At 29.0% G+C, this 23178-nt stretch overlaps 1 protein-coding gene across 2 annotated transcripts in view; it reads left to right on the plus strand.

Moving 5' to 3' along the window:
* The first annotated feature begins 1337 nt into the window (after positions 1 to 1337).
* LOC129967621 (vitamin K-dependent gamma-carboxylase-like) overlaps positions 1338 to 23178 on the plus strand; it is a 45137-nt gene continuing 23296 nt past the window's right edge. Inside the window, exons 1-6 of one of the 2 annotated variants that reach the window (XM_056081898.1) lie at positions 1338 to 1539; positions 12538 to 12732; positions 14720 to 14875; positions 16275 to 16440; positions 18383 to 18461; positions 19884 to 19990. In XM_056081898.1, the coding sequence (XP_055937873.1) occupies positions 1524 to 1539; positions 12538 to 12732; positions 14720 to 14875; positions 16275 to 16440; positions 18383 to 18461; positions 19884 to 19990 (719 nt within the window). In that variant the 5' untranslated portion in view covers positions 1338 to 1523. The remainder of the gene's footprint in view (positions 1540 to 12537; positions 12733 to 14719; positions 14876 to 16274; positions 16441 to 18382; positions 18462 to 19883; positions 19991 to 23178) is intronic. The other variant, XM_056081899.1, reaches the window with a different exon arrangement.

Below are 23178 nucleotides of genomic sequence, written 5' to 3' on the forward strand. Positions count from 1 at the left end.
ATATTTACTTTGTAATTGTCATGTTAACCTATATTCGAATAACCAGGCAGACAGATGTTCTCTGAATGGATTTCATTCAAAACTGAGCCTAAATCTACAAATTTGATGGAAATCTATATACTATATTTCATTTGCCTAGCTCGAAGCATTTTGGAATTGTCGTGTTCACAAAGAGACGGATAAAATTCTAAAAATGTGTTTTTTGGACTCAGAAAGATCTGAAACATAGAGATTAATGAAAATCTCAAATTCGAAATTTTGAACGATTACAGTACTTTTTCTTCGTACATAAGTAAGGGAGAAATTGAAAAATTAAAAGAGATTTCAAATACTGGCTCAAAATGTTGCAGCACGGTACTGTTACAATTGATTTGTTTATTTTCAATTTATTTTGGAAATCAATTCTGTTGTAGCGTACACTACAAAAATACTTTTAATATTGTCACAAAACGCATAAGTACAAATCCAATAGCTGAAACCATTGAAAATATTGTTATTATATATAAATACACATAGTAGTAGTAAACAAAGACGTACACAATACTTTTAAGTCATTAAAATCAGACAAAAAATATTGTTTAGAAATACTATTGAAAAACTTATTTTTTATCTATTTATTTATTTATTTTAATTTTTAAAATGATGTAAGATTGAATGGTCTTTGTGAAATTATTTAGGAGGAGTTATCGAGAAAAAAATGATTACATCTTGATTAACATTTAATTAAAGATAAAACTTTGAAAATTAGTTTCTTAATGCCTACTAACTATGAAATAGTTATAGTCAGAATTTAACAGCTCTAATCCCAGCGGTTTACCCAATAGACCGTTTTGAATGATATTTTTATCCTTGCATGTCACAATTTACAGGTAATACTTAGACTCTAAACATTACCATTTTAAGATAATTTAATGTAAATTCCCCATACGAAACGGGATTACATTTTTTTTTCTTTTGCAAATCTTACACCCACGAATGTTTTTTTTTAACTAAATCAGAAACCTATTCAGATTGTAATGAAAGGAATACTTTGCCAAGTTTCAATGAATAGAGATCAAACTTAGAGGAGATTTGCTGATTCCCATCTTAGAAAATAAAAAAAAGGAAAGTAGAGGTGCGTACAGGGATTACTTTCTGTCGAACGTCGAGTAAGTCTTGCTAGCGAGCTTTCATATTCAAATCACTCAACCTTATTTGCACTTGAATCAAATCGGTTTGATTCCAATGATTCACAAATCCTTAAATTTTGGACAAAGATTGGAAAACGGCCTCCTTTGACAGTAATTGTCTTGCCACTGTGCTATTGAGGGGCGCTGGTAATCTTGAAAGCAAACTTCAGAATGATCCAGAGAAGGATTGTGAACCAATAACAGTTGGTCAGCGTCACCCGTCGTCATGGTAACATCTGGATACAAGCGAATGAGGGACCAGGCTGCTTGCGACTGTCTTTTGGAGATTCCTGGACATCTGTTTCAAGTCTTTTCCGTTCTGAAATTGATTCAACAAGTAGTTGGTGAATCTAGATGGAGACTGAAAAAGGTAAGTCTCTATTGGTTTATGTATTTTTATAAATATTTTTTTCTTCGAACTTCTTAAATTAACATACTGTTTTTGTAACGATAGGTAAACCAATATTTATTTTAAGTTATTTTTTTTATGATAATTGATAATTTCATAAACATCTTTTCAAAAATTAATATGTCATTACTTCGTTTTACTAGTACAGTGGTTTGAAGTGTCTTAAAATTTGGTCAAACAAATTAAAGAGTTTTAACTAATAATGGTGTAAATGAAATTTCTAATTATAAAGACATATAAGTAAGAAATGTTTAAAAGACAACTTTTAAACAATTCTCACTTTTGTGCCGTTAAAATTTAAACTTTGATTTTAATTATTTCCAATATGCTCCTTTGCTTACAAATAATAAAAACTGTTTTATTTGTTTGGCTTAAAGTTAAGATATTTCATACGCTTTTTTATAAAAACATCTGTATTCGAAATAGTGTGAAGTTTACTTATGAAAATTTGTGTAATAAACCCTCTTTATAAGAAAATATACGTTTAATTTTTTTATCTGACATTTTTATCTACCATTTCATTTATTTTTTAAGTGCTGCTAATCTTGCTATATTCATAATAATAATATTCTTTCTCTTAATATATCATTCAGTAAATTTCTAACTGAAATAGTTTTCAGTTGTTTATTATAAATATATAATTTGGTTTGGTTTAAATATTAGATGGATTTTTTGCATTATTTCTTTTAAATTTAAATTTAATTCCTTTATTTCAAATCTAAATTTACTACTAATTGGTTGGGCAGACATGGCACCAAAAAAATTAGTTGAAACATCGGATTCTTTATTCATAGATTTTATCTTTCGCATGAATTATTCTATTTGATGTAGTAGTTATTAAACTATTTAAAAACATAAATTTTTCGTCGGTAATATTTATACATATTTCAGTTAAATTATTTTTCCCATGAAGCTACTTAAAAATGTAAATTTTTAAGCAGTAATGTTTTAGTGAACTATCCTTCTCAATATAGCATACAGTAAAAGCTTAAGAAGTAAAATTTCTTATTGTAATAGAATTTAAATAAAAAATAAATTCTTTTTTATTTTATATATATAAAAATATTTCAATTTATTTAGCATCTGAATATCTGTTTAAAAACATTTCTCTCCAGCAAACAATTATCAGTTGTTGAGGTGAAAGAAAAGAAAAAAATTCTAAAACTCTTTCCTTTCATTATTTAATTCTATATGTTAACACCCATTAATATTAACTTTTCAAAAAGCTTTTTTCTTTCTTCTTTCAAAAGCAAAAGCAAAAAACTTTTCAAAGAGCTTTACTTGTGAACAAATATATGACGTATAAGTGAACAAGATATTCTGTTTGAAAAGGTATGATGAATAAGTGAGCAAGATATTCTGTTTTAAAAATATGACGAGTAAGTGAAAAAGAGATTCTGTTTGCAAAGACATGACGAGTAAATGAGTAAGATATTATGTTTGCAAAGACATGACGTATAAGTGAGCAAGATATTCTCTTTGAAAAGATATGACGAATAAGTGAGCAAGATATTCTATGAAGAATGAATTAAAATAATTTTGAGTAGTGTAAAATAGAAAAATGAGTATTTTTATAAAATCTTAGTTTCAGCAAGTTAATAGGAAAACCTTTACTCATCTTTTGTGAAAATTCTTACTTTTGTAACAATAAATTGATTTCTGATCAACAATTGATTTCTACAGAATGGTTGAGAAATACAAATATTCTGTACAAATTGTCAAAACTTTTAGTAAGATTTTTCCGAATATCAATTTACGAATCGTTGGAATTGTTCGGTTCACTGCTGCTTCGAAGAATAAAAGAAAATTTATATTCAGTTACATGGTTTAGATTTTGATATTTCAAAAATAACGAGAAATTGTTCAATTCGCTGCAAAGACGTATGTCAAAGTAAACATAAATTCAAATATCAAAAGCGTAAAATCAAAAAAGGGCTTCGAAACATAAGTGTCACTTACAGAAACATTTTTGAAATAAATCAAAAATGCTTTACTATAGTTTTTAAAAAATAAGCCATCTTCAACTGAAAAAATAAAAATAAAAATAGAATTTCCTGAAATTTGGATCCTCTAAGCGGCAACATTGCGCATAGTAATATTTTATACTTGAATCGTTTACCTGATTTTCGTCTAGCTTGATTCCGTAACGATACTTACGTCACACAACTTATAAAGAATTTTAAAATATTATCTTGCTAATAAAAGTGAAAATGAAAATTCTGCTTTGAAACTGAACATCATAATTTCGATTAATTCTGTTTTAAATCTGAAAGAAACTTTTTTTAACTCTAACGTTAGCATTGGCAAACGCAAACTAGAAAAAGCTTTGATGAAACAATAAAATTGTTTTTAATTAAATTAGAACAAAAAAGCATTGTTATATATTATATTTGGAATTAAATTTGAAAAATTCGTTAAAATTAAAAGGAAAAAGAGCTGTAGAGAAATAATATTAATATCGTAGAAAATCTTTTTTTTTTTTAGTTTTTTTATATGTTTTGTACGATAGTGTGCACTGAAATTATTGAGGAAAAAATTAAAATTACCATTATTTTTTAATTAATCAAAATTATTAGTACATACCTGAATGCGTTCCTAGAACTCAAAAAGAAATATACATGACAAATTTAGTATATCTAGATCCATTGATCCAGTACAAAGTTGTATTTTCCATCACTTATTTTGCAGAAAATACAAATATTATCATTTAAAAAGTAATATCATCTTCTATATGAGTATTTTCTTCGCGAATGGATAGTTTGAAAAATGTGCTTTTTCTTTAGAATTGCAATGGTCATAACTTTTCTCCTCCATAACCCCAATAAAAAATATTATAAACGACCCTTTGATGAAAGAGTTGACTGTTTCATCTAATTTTTTGTACCTCATTTAGAATCAACCTCCCTGTCTCTAAAATACAACTATCCAAATTTAGTTTTAAAGAAATATCATTTTATCCGTAGAAATGAAGATATGACGAATGATAAAATCTTAGTTCTTTTGGCTGTTGTAAGCCAAAATATTCTTTTCACGAGAGATTTCAGGATTGGTCAGTCAGTCATATCTACCTGATATTTGTCTCTCTTTTAATATAATTGAGAATTGATTTGTTTGTTTGTTTGTTTTGAGCCTTGTACTATTATGCTATAGAGCCTTATACCCCTTTATAGATTCAAAAGAAATTTGGCACACGTTTTTTAACACCTATAAGGGTTAACTGCGCTATTAAAATTTTTCAACCACTCTTTAAAGGGGAACTCCAAACCCTATTTCACTGAACTCCAAATTTTCATTTGGAGTTCAGTGAAATGGGGGTTCAGACTTATGCGTTTTGCCACCATTCTTCTGAGCAAATCACCGCCCAATATTTTTACCAATATTTATTATCTTAAAATTTTATAAGGTAATTTTATAGTAACATCACTTTTTATGCCATAATATTTTTTTCTGACTTTTATTTATTTTGTCGAATTTAATATAAACTTAATTTTTAACAGTTTCATTTTTAGTTGAAATATTAAATCTATTTCATCGTTTAATTGCATATGTCATTCCCGCTCCTCCCATTCTTAATCTTCAGTTGTTTTTTACCGGAATTTTTATTTTTGCTTTTATTATGTAGGGAAGAATCAAAAGTTTTAATATGCAAATAGAGTAATTAAACATTGTCTTTCAAGATTGTTGCAATTTCTTTAACTACTTGATCTAATTTTGTCTAATATTATTGCATTTTTAAAATTTTTAATGTGTCCAGTTTGCAAATCATCCATCTTTTTTACTGTTTTTTTTTTTTAATTTTTCATTTGGAGTTCAGTGAATTAATTGTATTTGATAAATTTGTTAGCTTTTATTGCTTTATTATATGTCAAACGGAAAAACTAAAATTGTCGTTTATCCCAAATCTTTATAGTAACGATTAATTAGAGTTAGACATAAAATAATATTTTTTTCCTTTTTTCTTGCATATATATATATATGTATATACATTGTCTACAGGTGAGCCTGAATTTATTTATTGTACGACTAACCAAAAACAAAATACATATAATTTTTCGTCATACAGTTTTCTAATTCTTATATTCAGTCTATTAAAATGCTTGCCTCGTCGTTTGGCACATATGTGTAAACGTAATACTTCACATAAAAATAAATAAATAATGATAAATAAATAATTTTTCATAATAATAAAAAAATGGAATTGTTATAAATCGTGTTTAAATTAATTTTGAAAAGTTGATTAAAATTAAAGAAAAAGTTTGACAGAGAAATAAAACTTTTATAAATGAAACACTAATTTTCAAATATTAAGATGGTGTAAAAATAATTTTTGCACAATAATATTTTCAAAGTTATGACAGAAGCACGTAAAATCATTCTATCTTCACTTTATATTCTTTGGAAGGACGTAACATTTTTAATAGTGCAGTTAACCCTTCTAGATATTATGATCAAGGGGTGGGAAACTTTAGGAAAATATGAGTCTGGATGTTATACTTTTTTTTTCTTTCAAAAAAAATTTAAGGATCTGTTACAAGTACTTTAGAAATATTTTTTTAAAATTACGCTAATTATTGAAGATTCATAACATATTTTTGAAAACTATTAAACGACTATAATTCAACTGCATTGACAGTTTTATACACACACACATATAATAAAACTTGAATTTAGAATTTTTACAGAATCTATGGCGAGAATATGTATTTTGGGAATCTTTTTCCCGACTGTTTGAAACCAAATTTGACACGGTTGTAGTCATAAGATCATATGCCGAATTTCATTGATTTACGTCACTGCGTTTATGAGTTATTGCTTTAAAATGCATGTGAAAGTACAAAAACAGACGAACAACTCTTGGACAGGTTTGGTTCAAAATGTGTTAAAAATCTATATTATAGATTCTAATATACGAACAAAATATTATCCTTTCCTCTTCCACAAATTTTACATTCTTGTATATGAGCTTTTAGTTTACATTCTTGAAGTAGTAGAAATTTTACATTCTTGTATATGAGCTTTTAGTTTACATTCTTGAAGTAGTAGAAATTTTACATTCTTGTATATGAGCTTTTAGTTTACATTCTTGAAGTAGAAGAAATTTTACATTCTTGTATATGAACTTTTAGTTTACATTCTTGAAGTAGAAGAAATTTTACATTCTTGTATATGAGCCTGTTCTTTAAGTTTTTTAGCTACCGAATTCATTTTTACGCGGACAAACAGACATACATACTTCCTGTGAATGGATTCTACTGAATTTTTTTTATAGAAATCTACAAAATTAGTTGTAAATCCAAGTATCATATTTCACCCATCTCATTCAAAGTGTTGATAAGGTATCGTGCTCACATATAGACATAAAGTCAAAATGCATTTTTCTGGTTCAGGGAGATCTGAAGGGTGGAGATTCATCAAAATATTGAATTCGAATCTTTCTACAATTACTATACTTCGTATACGAGAAAGTAAAATCAGCAGGTATGCTCTCCCCTCAACTTTCTCGTATACCCTAAAATATAAATAGTATATCTCCTCTACCACAAAAAATTGTAGGCCTTGGTCCACGATTGCTCAGCTATTTATTTGCAGAGTCCTACCTATGAGAATTGTATGTTAGTTTGTTGTTACTCATGGCACTTGACAAGCCCGCTGACAGATCTGTCAGCGATTTAAGCCGAGTGAGCGTCTCCTGTTTTTGCAGTATCGCCAACTAGGGCCAAGAGTGCGACGTAGTTTCTTCATGCGCCACATTCGCTTGCACAATCCCTTTTTATAGAGCGGCACGCTCACACACCTCACAGATAGAACACAGAAGAGGAACAACTACGCCCGAACCGGGACGCCCAGATCACGGGGAAGACGCGCTACCCCTATGCCAGGACGCCAGCACGTATTAGTTTAATGAAGAAAATAGAAAATGCTTTTCAGGCGTCTTCTTTTCAACCGATTAAAGACAAGATTCGATAAAACTATAACTGTGCTCACAGGATTAGGTATCAAATTTCATTTATCTCCGTCGTTTTGCGTTTGAATTTTCGCGCTTACATCCATTTGAAAGTTCAGACCGACAAATTATCAACTCAACCTTTTGACCAATTTGATTAAAAATTTGCTACATATCTACACTCTAAATGTTAACTCTATGTTCTAAATTTTTTTCATCTCTCTCTTTACATTTTTTGTAAAATGTGTTCTTTTTAATGAAGAAAACAGAGTATGAATTGATATTATTTTGTTCCGAACGAATGAATCTAAATTTCAATAAAGATATATAATTTTGGTCACAAAATAACATACCAAATTTTATTCATCTAACAAGTTGCATTTTTATTCATCTAAATGCTCAAACAGACATATTGTCACACCTTTAATTGATTAGTTCAAAATTTAATATACATTTCATTTTTAATGATAAAATTATACAACAAATTTCATCTATTTAATTCTTTGCGTTTTTGAATTATCATATTCACATGTGCGTGAATACACAGACCTTCCTTTAAAGGATTCTTACAAAATTTGGCAGAGATCTACTAATTTGATGATAAGATTTACAGGATTCTGTTCAAACTTTTATTCTCAGTGCGTTTTTGAGCTGTTGTGTTCACAAACAATTAGACAAAATTCCAAAATTGTATTTTGCAAGTTTCCGAGACATTCGAGATTTAAAGAGTTCTAGAATAGAAAAGTTCTTCACAATCTCTCGTCCGAATTTTTTTTACTTTTACAATATCTTCTTCGTATACAAAAAAGTAAAAAATTGTATTTCATGCAAAGCTTCTTTTAAAATTATATCTTTTTCTCACTCTCTCTCTCTCTATATATATATATATGATAATCTAAGAAAAACTTAGTCACGTTTTTATGAAACACACCATATATTAAACATTTTAAAAACTTAGTCAGATTGATACAACGAGGCTATAGAGCTTAGTATCATTCTTCTAGAATTCACTCAACTATAAAAATGTAGCAGCTTCAAACGATGAAAATGACTGATAAAAAAATTTAAAATGATTTTAAAATAATTAATAAAAATACCATTAAACTCAATTATTTACTCCACTTTTTCCATTCATTACATAAATTTCATAATTATAAACTAATAAGAAAAGAACTCCTTCCTTCATTGAGATAGCAGATATTCGGGAAACAATACATCTCACTCAATATGATATAAAATGATGACTGTGAAATCTACCTTTCAAATCTATTCTATTTAACAAAATATACTGTTAAATAGAATAAATTAGACACACTGATGAAGTACGAAATAATGAGAAAAAAATCATTCCTCCTCCACTGAGATGGCAGATGCCCAGAGGATTATACCTCTCCCACAATATGATACGTAATGATAAATGTGAAATTTTCAAGACAATTCTACTTAACAATTAGTTGCCTCAGACGACCAGTTGGTTGACCAGAAATATTGGTTGAATTTGTTTTCTAATAAATCGCTTAGATATAACTTCGTGTCCATGATTCCGCCAGATTGTCCAATATTAAAGCCGTATTATTTTAATTGTTTTACAAATACTCTATTTAGAACGAACAGGGACTTTTCATAGTCTGGTTGGTAGGGCGTTTGATTCGCATCTCTTGGGTTGCGAGTTCGAACCCTGCCGGTCGAAGGCTCTTTGTGTGTGTAGTGGCTGGCGTGCGTATAAATCTGTCGTGGTCACAAAGTCCTCCTTGCCGAGAGTAATATCACTGGGGGTACTGGTTCAGAGATGACCGTTCTCTGATTCAGGTCTAAATTACGACCTGTCGATAAGTGAATGAAATTCAGGAATGAAGTCCGAGCTGTAAAAAGGGTTGTGAAATGTGAGTAGCTAAGTCGTACTCTTGGCTCTAGTTGGAGTTACTGAAGAAACAAGAGACGCTCATTCGGCTTAAATCGCTGACAAAATCCTTCTTCTTAAGTTTTAAATAATGGAAGAAAATCTTGGGATTAAATGTTTGATAAAACATTGAAAACGGTTTAATTTCATTGTAACAACGTATCTATTATTGAAAATTAGGCAAAAAAAAATCTTTTAATTGTCAACATTTATCGAAAATTCACAGAATTATTGAATTAGTATCATTAAAAACAATTTAGAAATGGTTTATAATTTATTTTTATGCATTTATAATTTATGAAGTTATCTCCGAAAAGCGCCAAAATTAAATTTAATTTTTAATTAATTAAAATTCTTATTGAGATTCAAGAAAATCGCTCCTAGATACCCAATCTCACCTTCTAAGAAGTGTTTCTTCTAAATTTGGTAAATGTAGGTCAAACAGCCTAGCCTGTAGAGCGCCAACATATACACACACATTCATCTTTATTATTGGTAGAGATGGAAAAACAGATTTGTGAATTTGACGCACTGATGGAGTTTAATTCCTAAGTACTGGCTCACTAAAAAAAGGCACATGTTAGACACAATGATGTAACCGTCTGATTTTTTTTTTTTTTTGGTCGTTTATCGTCTGGACATGGAAGAGACTTAAGCTGAATCTTAATCTACCCGTGGAAGAGAGGATAAAAAAACCAATCCGTTTGGAGTCTGAAAACTGAAATTTAATACTGACTTTGTTAATCACACTTTTCTCTAGAATTTCCTGGAAGGCTCGAGACGAGAAAGAAAATAAAAAAAAAAGAATTGAAAGAAATCGAATTAGGAAGTCTGGACTTCATCCTACATTCGATTCTTCCTTGTCTATTGCTATTCGTGGTCCAGTACCTTAATTGAATTTAAAAAGGAAACATGAGTCGATGGCTGCTCTTAACCGTATTGTCTGTCTGAGCAGAGTATTTATTCTTAGGCGGCTTTTACATAAATTATTTAGTCATTTCACTTAGAATTATCATTAGTTTAATTTTGATAGGCTCTGCACAAGATTGCTTATAGTTTTTTTTTTTTTTTCATCTGCAAAAGAAAATTATTTTGGTTCGAAATAAATCGAATCCAAGGTCGTCTTAACAAATTTGTATGCCGCGAGTATGAAGTAATTTGATTGTCCATTTGAGTATTAGCCAAGAATTCCAGCGTCTTTAGCCCAATGAAAATACTTAAACAATACAAAAAGAAAAAAAAATCACTTTTTTTTTCTTATTAAAGCATACAATTTCGCAAATTGAGATCTTATCAAGGTAGGCTTTAGCAAGCTAATTTTCACCACCCCTGTTATATAGATGAGGAGTTTTAACAGTTAAGCTATGTAAAAAATATTGTTCCGTTTTCTACATATTCATCAGATATAAAAATACAACGAAGTAATTAGTATTTAAATTAATATAGTAAGGTTTACAGAAATATTTTGTATCTTATTTAACATTTTTAATTATTTATTTCAACGATCCATTTTCAATCAAATCAGTCCTTTTATAACATAAGGTTTAAATATTTTTCTTATATTGAAGATTCGATTATGTCTAGTCACAAGCCCTAAACGTATTTTTAATTTTGAAATATTTAAAATTATAAATAAATTTGATTCAAAATTATAATAAATCTAGTTAAAGTTTTAGGCCTCTTTGGATCAATGGCTTCTTTGACAAACTGCCCAATTACTCCATTGGATAAAACGGACATACTTGAGTTCATTTGGACCGGAAATTTTCGAGGATATTATCAGCTTATAAAATTTGGAAAAATTGAATTATTATTCAATTAGTCTTATTTCCAAATTCTTTCTTTCAAAAATATTCATTCACATAATTAATGCATTAAAACTTAAAATTAAACATTTTGTAATTTTTTTTCCAAATTTAGTTACTAATTTAGGTATCAAAATTTAAACGAATCAGTTCAGGGTGGCCCCATACATGTGAGATGCACCAAACCCTCCACATTTTAAAATCAGTCAGGCTGTAATTTCGTATAATAACGCAAAAAAATAAAGAAAACTATCAATTTCGATGCTAATTGATATGCGCGATCACATTTATAACAGAATGATCGAGATTTCTCGTGAATTGATTCCATTTGGAAGTACAAAAGAATATTCTGAATATATTTTTAAAAAATTAAAAAATAAAATAAAAATGCAGAGTGGTTGTTAAAATTTGAAGCCAAACAAAAGAATTTAACAGAAAATAGAATCAAAATTATTGAGAGAAAACTCAGCTATTATTTTTAGAAATTTTGTACATGGCCTTATTAGAAGATGGAGCACATTTTACTCTTTGGGAATTTTTTTGTATGGGGTCCGCATAAAAATTTAAATTTTGTATTTTTTTAAGTTTAATCCCCTGAAAATTTTAATCGATTTCATAACATTTTGCATCTTTTTTTTACACAACTTTGTAATTTACAGTATATGTCTATGATCAATACTTAAGGAATAAAAGCCGTGGTCAAGGTTTTTGAGACACCCTGTATATATATATATATATATATATATATATATATATATATATATATATATATATATATATATATATATATATATATATACAGAGAGAAAGAGAAATAAATTTATATTTGTCAACAAGACTGATAACACTTTTTAATGGACCTGCCTGTTGCTACCTTCAGTCCAGCGGCCCCTAAGAGTGGATTGCCTAGTCTGAAATCCGCCTTTGAGCATGCTGCAGCTTAACCAACAAGTTATTGGATAAATTAAATTTTCTTCATTTCCAATTTTACATTAAATGTGGAAATTTCAAATAAGATCATTGATCTGAAATAATCAAAACAAGTGTAAATCATATAAACACAAACAAGCCAAATATCAATCACGATTTGAAATTTAAAGCATTACTGGAATTTCCTTCAGAAAGTTCAAATTTTAATAAGACTGGCATTTGTGTACTTAAAGTCTTAGAAAGCAATTCGGAAGCAACAACAAATCGAAAGTAATTTTTAAAAAGTACTCAAAATTTAGAGTTGTAACTAAATTCTATATTGAAACATGATTTCAAATACTAATAATAGTCTCTAATTATATACTTCTTCTTCCGAATAGCAGAAGATCGTTCCTCTGAAAATGAAACCAAAGACTTTAGAAAAAATGTATTAGAAAGATGTATATGGTTGAGAAACAGAATTTTGAAAGAATTGGGAATCCGAGTTGAAGACTTGAGCTCCTTTCAATCATTCACTCGACTTCTCCATAAACCACGTGATCCTTCGAACCTAGCCGTTATTAGAATTCTTTATGGTATGTGCATATATTTTTTCACTTTATTTTGAAATTTTCGAATTTAGAATATTGTAAATATCAAATGCATCTCCAAAATATATATAAATGAAACACTGACTGCATTTTCGAAAGTCTTCTGAAACTGTTACGATACTGATGATTACTGAAACATAAAAACGGGCATGATTTCACCAAATTTTACTATATATAATAATTCATGACTTTTAAATAAGGATCAAAAGTCATCTACTCATCACTATGCACATTTTCGAAAGAAATCTAATAATCGTTACTGCATTGTACATTTTGAGCTGAAAAAATATTGATAGAATCCCTCAGCTACAGCCATCGTACTAATTTTGGCAACACAAAAGTGGCGCGGTGGCCTGGTGGTAAGGTCTCGGCTTTGCAACCGGAAGGTTTCAGGTTTGAGACCTGATTTCACAGAAGAACTGTCGTGTAAGCGGATCCGGTGGAAGTTAAATCTGTAGGGGCAAAACGTCCTCCCGTTGGTGTGGTATGGAAGCTTGGAGGGGAGGGTTGTCGACCTCGTAATCTGCGCATTCAAAATTACGAGGTCCGTCACAAAATAACCCTAGTGTTGTTTTAAAACGGGACGTTAATGCAACTAAATTAAATTAACTTGACAATGCATTTCATATGAAAGTTCATATCTCCTAGGGCTATTATTGTGCTCCATGCCACATATATTTCGAGATAAATTTCAAAAACATTATTTCACTATACATTCTTTAAGGGAAAAATTCTAGGCAGAATCCTCCAGATATCACCACAGCCCCGATTTCGCCAGTGTATATTTCATATGAAAGTTCATAGCTGCTAGATACAGATCAATCATCGTCAGTCCCGCACCCACCGTTTTCAAAAGCAATCTCCTTTACGTTACTCCGCGGTGCATTCTCTAAGAGAAAAGTAGCCTGACAGAGCCTTTGCAAAGATTTCGCAACTTTTTATTATAAAATAAAAATATTATTATATGAAATAGGTCATTATAGATTAGATTTTCTATAATGTGGGTAGCAATCTTTAAAACTTTGATTCTCTTATCTAGAACATAGGAGATTTCATTCCGGAGGAAAACGCTAGGTATCTACTCTAGGCTAAAAATTTTACTCGTTAATGCAATTTCATTAGACAGAATTTGAATTTATTATATTTAAAATTAACATCTTTTGAACTATATGAATTAGATTTCGCTATTGCAGGCTTTTATTTAGAGTTATTTATCTGAGTATAATGATATAAAGCATTCACCATTTCTGCCATGAAATGTTTTCAAAGACTAGTGCTTGTTACACGAAAGAAAACTATAGCTTTGTTTTTCAATATTTCTCATTTTTCATAAAAAGAAAGAGAGAGAGATTAATCCAAATATTACCAGATTCCTAATGATTATTGATGTCGTGACAAACTCTTGAATGTAAATATATCTTCGCACAATTTGCAAAAATATGTTGTCCAAAATATTCATCAAGCCGTACACTAGAAATATTTTTTGTTATAACTAATAACAAATATTTTTTTTTCACAAAAGTTCCTTTTTGGTCCATGAAATCGTTTATGCCACCAAATTCTGCTGTCTATCTCTAAAAACACTCCATGAGCTGAAAATAAAATAGATCATTACACATTAGATTTTCTAAAATGTGGGTAGCAATTCTTAAAACGTTTAAAGAGCGTACGAGATTTGATTCGAAAGGAAAATGCTAGGTGTTTACATTAGGCTAAAATCTTCACTCATTAATGCAATTTCATTAGACAGAATGTGAATTTATTGTATTTAAATTCGCTATTGCAGGGTTTTTTTTTTTTTAGATTTATTATTTCGAGCATAATGATACACATCAGAGTCTCCATTTCTCCCAGATAACATTGCCATTGATTAGAATTGTTTGTTAAACAAAGAAAAACTATAGCTTTGTTTTCCAGTATTTTTCATATTTAAAAAAAAAAGAGAAATAACTGATGAGCCAAAATATTACAGGGTTCCTAATGATTATCGATGTCCATCATGAGAGAGGATTATCGTCTGCAGACAGCAGGTGGGGAAACCCCTCCGAGTGCAGGTTTCCCTTTTTCAATTTCCTGAAACCGCTTCCTGTGGAATGGATGATTATGATATATTTGCTCATGCTTTTAGGTAAGTGAAAAAACTAATCAAACGCCTTCCGGCAGAATCGATACAGCGCTTGCCTTTCCTTGCATGTTTCCTTCCTTGATTTATAGTTTGTTTATTTGATGCGGCTTTTTACTTTATTTCAGAGAAAGTTTCGTCAAAAATTGTATTGTTGATATTGTGTTAAAAGAACTCATAAGAGTTCAAAAGATTAAAATACCAATATCCAAAAAATAAAATTGTTATGCCGCCAATTTTTTTCAAATAATGATTTTAATTTTGAATAATAATTTTCAAATAAATTTTCATTTTTTTGTGATTAATAATTATATCAGTCATTAAAAAATTATTTTTTTAGCGTCTGAGTATTTATTTACATTATGCTTTTCACCTTGAAGAAAAAGCCGCGTATTAGACAGACAGACGTATTCATTTAATAGTTAATATTCAAAATATTCTTTGATTTTCTAACGGGATTAAGAGAAAAAAATGCCGAGATGAAAGGTGAAGAGTATGGAGTTTATTTAATTCTGTTTGGTGCCTTTAATTCTTTCCCCTCTATTTCATGGTAATTATGAAGGCAATATAATTATAATCAAAAATTAGTCTACTTGTTGTTGGTTAAATATTATAACGAATCAGATAATACAGAGGCGAGGCATGGTCTTGGCTTTCTGTAAAAATACTGCTTCTGTACGATTTTAGCTCTCTACATATTGTTGCAAGAATCGTCTGTGAGTAATCATTGAAAGTTTGATACTCTATTGTTAATGAAATGATACTCTTGATAATGAAAAACGGCATATTATTCCAGGAATATTCCAGAAATCTACAAGTGCAGGTGACAACAATACAGCCAAGATGTACACAAAGAACAGAATATGTGATATTAACAACGCAAGCAGAAAAGAAACCGCTAAATGGGAAAAAATTGTAGCACTCAGTGCAAATATAAAAATTTCACTTTGCAATGAAATATAAAAATTTCACTTTGCAATGAGCATTCCAAGAAAACAATTAATACTTGCGCGAGCATTTCGTCTTTTATAGTCTTCCAATAGAGTGCGATGCCATACAGAATTCTCCAGAAGAATCTCTATATCTCGGTTCCTTATAAAAATAGATACATATTGCTTTTTTTCCGTTTTTGTCTTCAAAATAGTTAAACGGTCGGCAAAGATGTGGTCATTGATATAACAACTATTAAAAATTCCTAGGTATCTTTCTGTCTTACTATAAGATTGACAACGTAGGAAAGTTACATTACAAATTTGTAACAATATAGTTACCAATGGTCGCTATAATATATTTAAGAATAAGATCATGATGACTAACTATTTTGTCTTTTTTAATTGCATTTTAACTGATAATTGTTAACATTAACAATGATCTTTTATCATTAGAAATTTCTTTTCTTTTATAGGAGCAAGCGGAATCCTGCTTGGTTATAAGTATCGCCTGAGTTGTCTATGCTTTCTTGTTCCGTACTGGTACATATTTTTCCTCGATAAATCTCATTGGAACAATCACTCCTATTTATTTGGATTGATTGGAACACAACTGATGGTCAGCGGGGCTAATCGTTGCTGGTTCGTTCTGATATGTTTTGTACTCTTACTAATTGAAGTGGTATTTCCAAATACAGTGAAGTACAGTTTATGTACATTTAAATGGACAGCTGTAAAAAGACGTATGTGTAGAAATGCGTGTAAATCCATTTTTTTTTCATTAATGCTTTGACAAGCAAAATAAGTTCAAATTTTTTTGATGGAATCTATAGGAATTTCTGATGCATCTCTAAAGGAAAGCGGAATAATAGTTTTATAAATTGCATCATCTTTAAATAAGCAATATTGATTCATCAACTGGTGGAAAAGTTTCTTACTGAACAGGAATAGGAACGGAAAAATAATATCAAAGACAAAAAATTTCCAAATTTCAGAAAGTGGAAAGTGACGTAACTAGAACAATGGCGGTTCGTTCATTAAAGCTGCAGAGCTGCAACTCCTAAAGTTATTTTTTAAAATAGAATTTTCATTTTTTTTATCTATTTACTTGCGTTTCTACTCTGAGAATTTGATGCTTTGTGTTTACATTTTCCAGTTGAGAATCCGATGATCAGCAAAAAAAGAGAAAAAGAACAATCAAAACGTGAAAAAAAGGCAGAAAACGAACCAAAAAGCAATTATTCCAGTAGTTTAATCAATGATTGAGCTAATGGAATAATTTCATGAGCTACTGGACTACAGCCCAAATCTACTTAACTGTAACTGTCGTAACTTATCGTCTAGTAGCTCATGAAAGTCCACTAGGTGCACAACTGATGAATGATTTCAAGACTAAAAAGCAATCCCTTTTTCCTTTGAATTTAGAGGCATCAGTGCTACGATTCCATCAGACCCAACTTGAAGCACGGGTGACTGATCGTTTTATTATTATTGTTATTATTATTTTATTACTATTATTATTATTCCACTTCCCTCCAAAGATCGCTTTCGTTCTTCCAGTGCTTTTTTTTCTTTTCTTTTCTTACCCTTACTTTTTTCCAGCGACCGTTTTGATTGGTTTTTTTGTTGTTGTTGTTGTTTTTCCTTCCTTTTTAATTTTCCTTTTTATTGTCTCAATAGAAACATATTTGACTCATTAAAAATTCATTTTTTAATAAATATCGCTCTTCGATAAAAGGGTACATAAATAATTTGCTAAAATACCATTTAGATGAAATTTAAAAAAAGAAATAGATTGATTGTTATTAAGAACTACCTATAAAAGTCAACAAATGTTTCAAATCTTCAAAAAAAAATGTGATTTCGCAATTTTCACTGAGCGAAAAATTGAAAGAAAATTACAAATTATTATATGCCAGATTTGAACATTCTTTAAGAATCTCCAAACAGAAAAACACGGTACTAATAAAATTTTCTAAAAATTTAAAAACTAATTTATTCTAAAGATGGTTGGTTACATAGCTATAAAGTATTAAAAAAAATGCTTTGTTTTGTTTCTGGTGGAAATGATGCATGAATTGTTAATATGAATTATTTACATGATTTTTAAAAAAATATATAAAAAGCTCGAAAATTCTGAAAAATGTTAAAGGAAATAAATGTAGCATTGCTTAGTAGCTGCAAATTTCATGTCGAGTTTTGAAATTTAAAAATCTAGGAAAATTATATATAAAATAGCATTTTTAAAAAATGCAATTTCTTGATAAATGTTTTAGCAGTGCTGTTCTGTTTTGAGATGACGAGTCTTGAAATGAATTGAAACTTTGTATCCTTTGAACCGCCTAAACAAAATACATTATCAATAAAATGGTTACAAATGAAGCGGAATTGTGGGGAAACGTCATCTAAATGAAAAAAAAAAAAACTATTAACTGTGCTTTACTGAAATTGCAAATTAAAAAAGGTGAATAAAATTTTATTTTAAGTAACGAGTAAAGTAAAATGTAAATTTAAACATCTTTTCAACCAATATTTTTCATTCAATATTAACACCATTTTCTTTTGTGTTTCATTTCTGTTTCAGGTCTCTAGATGGAAAAAAGAATCCGAAAATTCGAAACAAGCATGTTCCTTTGTGGAATTATGCTCTTTTAAGAGGACAAGTATGAATGCGTTTATTATTCATTATGTATTACATTTCAATTTTCAAATGAAGTATTAGTTTTTAATTTCAAAAGACAAATTTTTAAGATTTTTAATTCAGGTAAAACGATGGACACGATTATCAAATCTGTAAATAGAGACAATTTGCCTCTTAATAAGAGAATAAATAATAGTCTAGCATTATTCTCTGAAAAATTATTCATATAAACATAACCGTACCTTTATGTAGCAATTCTGAAGAGTCCTGAAAAATTAATTCAATATATGGAAATTTTGTTATATAGAAATTTTAATATACAGAAATACATGGTAAAAGTGATCATCATTTTTTTACTAAAAGCGATTATATATAAGTTTTTTAGAATTAAAAAAGTCTTATCAAAAAATATAAGAAATGTATAAATGAAGATTTATCGCAATATCCATTCATAAGGATATTTTACTATATCATTACATCCATACTTAAAGAAATTTTATACTATTTTGCTATATCTTTATTTTCAACCCTCTGTATGTCTTTAATTAATCTGAACTTCGCTTTCATAGTTAAAGATTTAGTTTAGAAGTCCTACTCATTAAAAGAAATGTAAAATCAAACTAAATTTAAAGAAAAATATCCCCTCCAAATTAGAAAACGGATTCCTAAACTTGAAGCTAAGAGTGACATGTACTTCACTGAAAATTTTTTTTCTGATTCTTCGTAAACGATTTCTGCTCTTTTGGAAATTTCTGTAGCAGCAAGAATTGGTGAAGCAGGCTTTCTTTATATTTAATTTATATTCCATCTTGTGAAAGATATCGATGGTCATTATTTCATTTTACAATAAATATGCACAGCTTTTATTCAAAAATTTTTTTCAATATGTAGAAATTTTATTCAAAGTACAGAAATTGCTTACTTTTGACAGCCAAAGACTACTGAATATTTTTATGTATGCGAACTTCCTAGTATTTGTTTTCAAAATATATCTTGAACTCCTCTCTACTTTTTTTTTAACCAAACCTGAAAAAGCATCCTATATTAATTCAAATTATAATATTAGTAATAATAAATTTTGAAAAATACAGTGTCTATTGTCTGTAATCCAGAATTTTAATTGGTGAGAAATGATGTTCAAAAATTTTGTTGGAAGAAAGAGGAATTCATATAGATTGCTTAATTAACAAGTATACTTTAAAATGAATGTTAAGGAAAATTCGTCACATGAACGTACGGTGAGAAGTCCAACAATTAAAATTTAAATTATATATAAGGATAATATTGCACAATGTAGAATATTTACAACATTCCCAAGGTTACAATGCACGAGTTGCCACTATCTTTTCTCATTATTTTGCCACATTTAAGTACATTTCTTTACATAAAGAATTTGGGGTTCTGGAGGCTTATCTCATATAATTTAAACCAATTGACTTTACAGATATTCTTGGTGTACTTCATTGCCGGTTTAAAGAAAACTAATTTGGACTGGATCGGAGGATATTCCATGGAGAAACTTGGGTATCATTGGGTTTTCGATGGATTCAGGTAATGTTTGTAGTTTCTTATTGAATACTGTTTCAAAATGCATTTAGAAGCACATTTCTTTTTTCAAATTTTTTTCGGTTTTTCACTAAATGCAGAATTGTTTTCTAACTTTTCCAGTGTGTTTATTGTCAAAAACACTTGCAATAGAAAGTTTAAATAGTTTTTAATATTTTTTTTTTCTTCTGGGGATTAATTTTGATCAAAAATTTTAAAAATCGAAAAGTTTCTACTTTATAAAAACGTACTTACAGCCTGTAGTTGAAATAAAAGAAATTTCATAAAAATGTTTTAATTGATTGAAATATATGAACGAATACAAAAAAAATGAATTTTACATCATAAAAAGCAGCATTGTTTTCCTTTTTGTTGCTCCAAAAATTGATGACTTACAAATAGAATCTTTTTGTTGACTGCTGTTCTGCTTTGAGGGATTTTTTTTTTAATTTTGATCATTTTGAATTGTAAAACTTCTTTTTAATTAAGTTTACCTTTCTCGCTGTTGTATGCCAGAATGAAAATTAATTACTAAATGAGAGCAATCACAATTGTATAAAAAATTTTAAGTTGATAAAGATAAGGAAAATGTATAAATAATTTTTAAAGGCTTAAAAAGGTTCTAAAGATTTATAGAGAGAATTTATTTAAAAAATGAATTCCTTGAATCCATTTATTTTGCTTTTCCATACATCTAAATTGCCCATATTTAAAAAAAAGAAATACTTCCCGCTTAACACTGTTCACTAAAGGATTTCTCCTGATTTTGCTTCACATGATTCACTGGTTTTATTTCCGAAATAACGCAAAATACAGAAAACTGCGCACAAACACACACTAGAGAATGACAAATATCCTTTCGAAACCATCGCATAAAACAGCCGTAAAATTTCCTTCTCGGAAGATGATGGGCAGAGTGCAGATAGCCCAAGTCAGGAGGTGCCACAGGTGAAAGTGGTGGGAAAGTGATTCTATGACATTTTAAGGATTATCAACACGGAATTTCTTTAAAGAATGTTTAAATCGAATCTCTTAACTTGTTCTTTTCCATGAAAATAATAAATGACATCTGTTGATTTTAATGCTTCAGTTTTGTTCTGTAGGCTTTGATAATTAAAATTAATTTATTAGTTATTTCTTGATCAACAAATGGCTTATTCAGTTAAAAAATATTTTTTTCGAGCATAATCATTTTTACACAAATTTAATTTTTTAAGATAAAAGTACTTTTATCATCTGCATCATAATATGTTTTTGAGTCTCCTAATATTTTTTCGTTGCCTTTTTTTTAATTGTCAGATAAAAAGCAAAGCGATCAAAAAGGTTTTATGAAAATTTGTCAGAAAACTATGTAATAAATATAGAATTTTTGTTTAATCTGTATGTTTTAAATTAAAATGAGAATAATAAAAAATAATAGACACTTATTATAAAGTGAAATTTCTGTAATCATAACAAATTGTATCAAGCAAAATATAATGGAGCTATGATACAGATGTTCTGCAAAAAAAGTAATAGGTATTATTATTGTATCAAGATTAAGATCACCATTGCTTTATTTGAACTGCCGGATAAAAAAAATTGACATCAGAAAATTAATGAAAATCCTTATTCTTTGTCGAAGAGAAAAACATCACATGATAAATAATCAACTCTCAGTCCAAATAACTTAGTAAACTTCGTTAGGCTGAATTAATCTCACTGTCATTCGGAAATTCAGTTATCAAATAATAAACCAAAAGTGTCATATTAATCTATTCAACATAAAGTAGATTAACTTTAAGACTGGTATGTGTGTGTGTGTGTGCGATCGTGCGTGCGTATTCTACAAGACAAACCGTTTGACCTACATCTACCAAATTCGGCACATATATAACTCAAAGGGGGAGAATGTGCACTTCGGAGAAATTTCAATTGGAATTCTTATTAATTAAGCTACATTTTAGGGGTTCCTTGTGATTACTTCCTAAAATATTATCACACGAAAAGAAATTTAACATAACTTCAAAATTTAAAAAAAAAATAATTTCAATTAAATAGCCTTGCGTATTTTTCCAACAATGGATTACATTGTTGCCCTGAAGCGTTTTCATTAACTATTTTAATGCTTGATTTTCTTCCATTGTTACAAGTTAAAGAAAAAGGATTTTGTTTAATATTTGTGTAATTTACGAGGCGGATGAAACAGGTATGATATAATACCGTGAAATTTATAATAATTATGAACTATATATTTGCTTTTTTAATAGCGCCATGATGTCATGAAACTGTCTCCTTTAGAAAGTTTCATGCATACAATGAGCGGTGCATTATAAAACAATCGAAATAACACAACTTTATTATCAGGGAGTTTCACGGTATGATGAATATGAAGTTACATCTAAGTGATTTAATTGAAATTAAAGACAATTGGCTAACCAACTTGTCGCCAAAGGCTACCAGCATATAATACGAAAGAGTAATAGTTGTTTCGAAAAAGGAATAAAAACATTTGTCGTCACGAATAGGCTTGCTTATTGCTATAATGTAAGGAACTATTTAATGAAATTTTAGGCAACGCATTCTGAGGTGGTTTATTTACTGTGAAACAGCTGCACTGTGATGCTGTGAAACAGCTGTTCTGTGCTTGTCTGAAAGCTTACTATCAAAGCCGTATTTCCCAAGAAGTATAAACCAATAAAATAGTACTTCAAATTCTACTTAGTTCCTTTCTGCGTGCGTGTTGAAAATACAGCAAAAATATTTATATCAACTATCATATGACCAAAAATAAAAATTTGATTTAAATGTTTCTATAAAATGATAAAACTTTTGATTTTTTCTTCCTTGCAAAAGAAGTGTTTATAAAATCGACACTGTTGTACAGAAGGTTACAAATATCTAATCGTTTTTATAAATCGAAATAATCACCATTAAATTATGCAGAAATTTCATAAAATCGAAAATAATAGGCAGAAATATTTGTTTCTTTTAGACGAATTTTAAGTAAATATAATTAAGATTTGAAAAATACTCTTCTATTCGTGATCTAAAAAGTGGAAAAAAATTATTTGAATTACTTTTTTTTTTTTGCCTTTCAATTTTGAATCTTAAATACACAATTATAAGAATTTTTGAATTTTTATATAATTTTTTTCATGAATTCACTAGCAAGAAGCCACTATGGCGTCACCAGTAAAATATTATGACAGATT

The sequence above is a fragment of the Argiope bruennichi genome, chromosome 1, assembly GCF_947563725.1.
Source record: "Argiope bruennichi chromosome 1, qqArgBrue1.1, whole genome shotgun sequence".
NCBI classification, from domain to species: domain Eukaryota; kingdom Metazoa; phylum Arthropoda; class Arachnida; order Araneae; family Araneidae; genus Argiope; species Argiope bruennichi.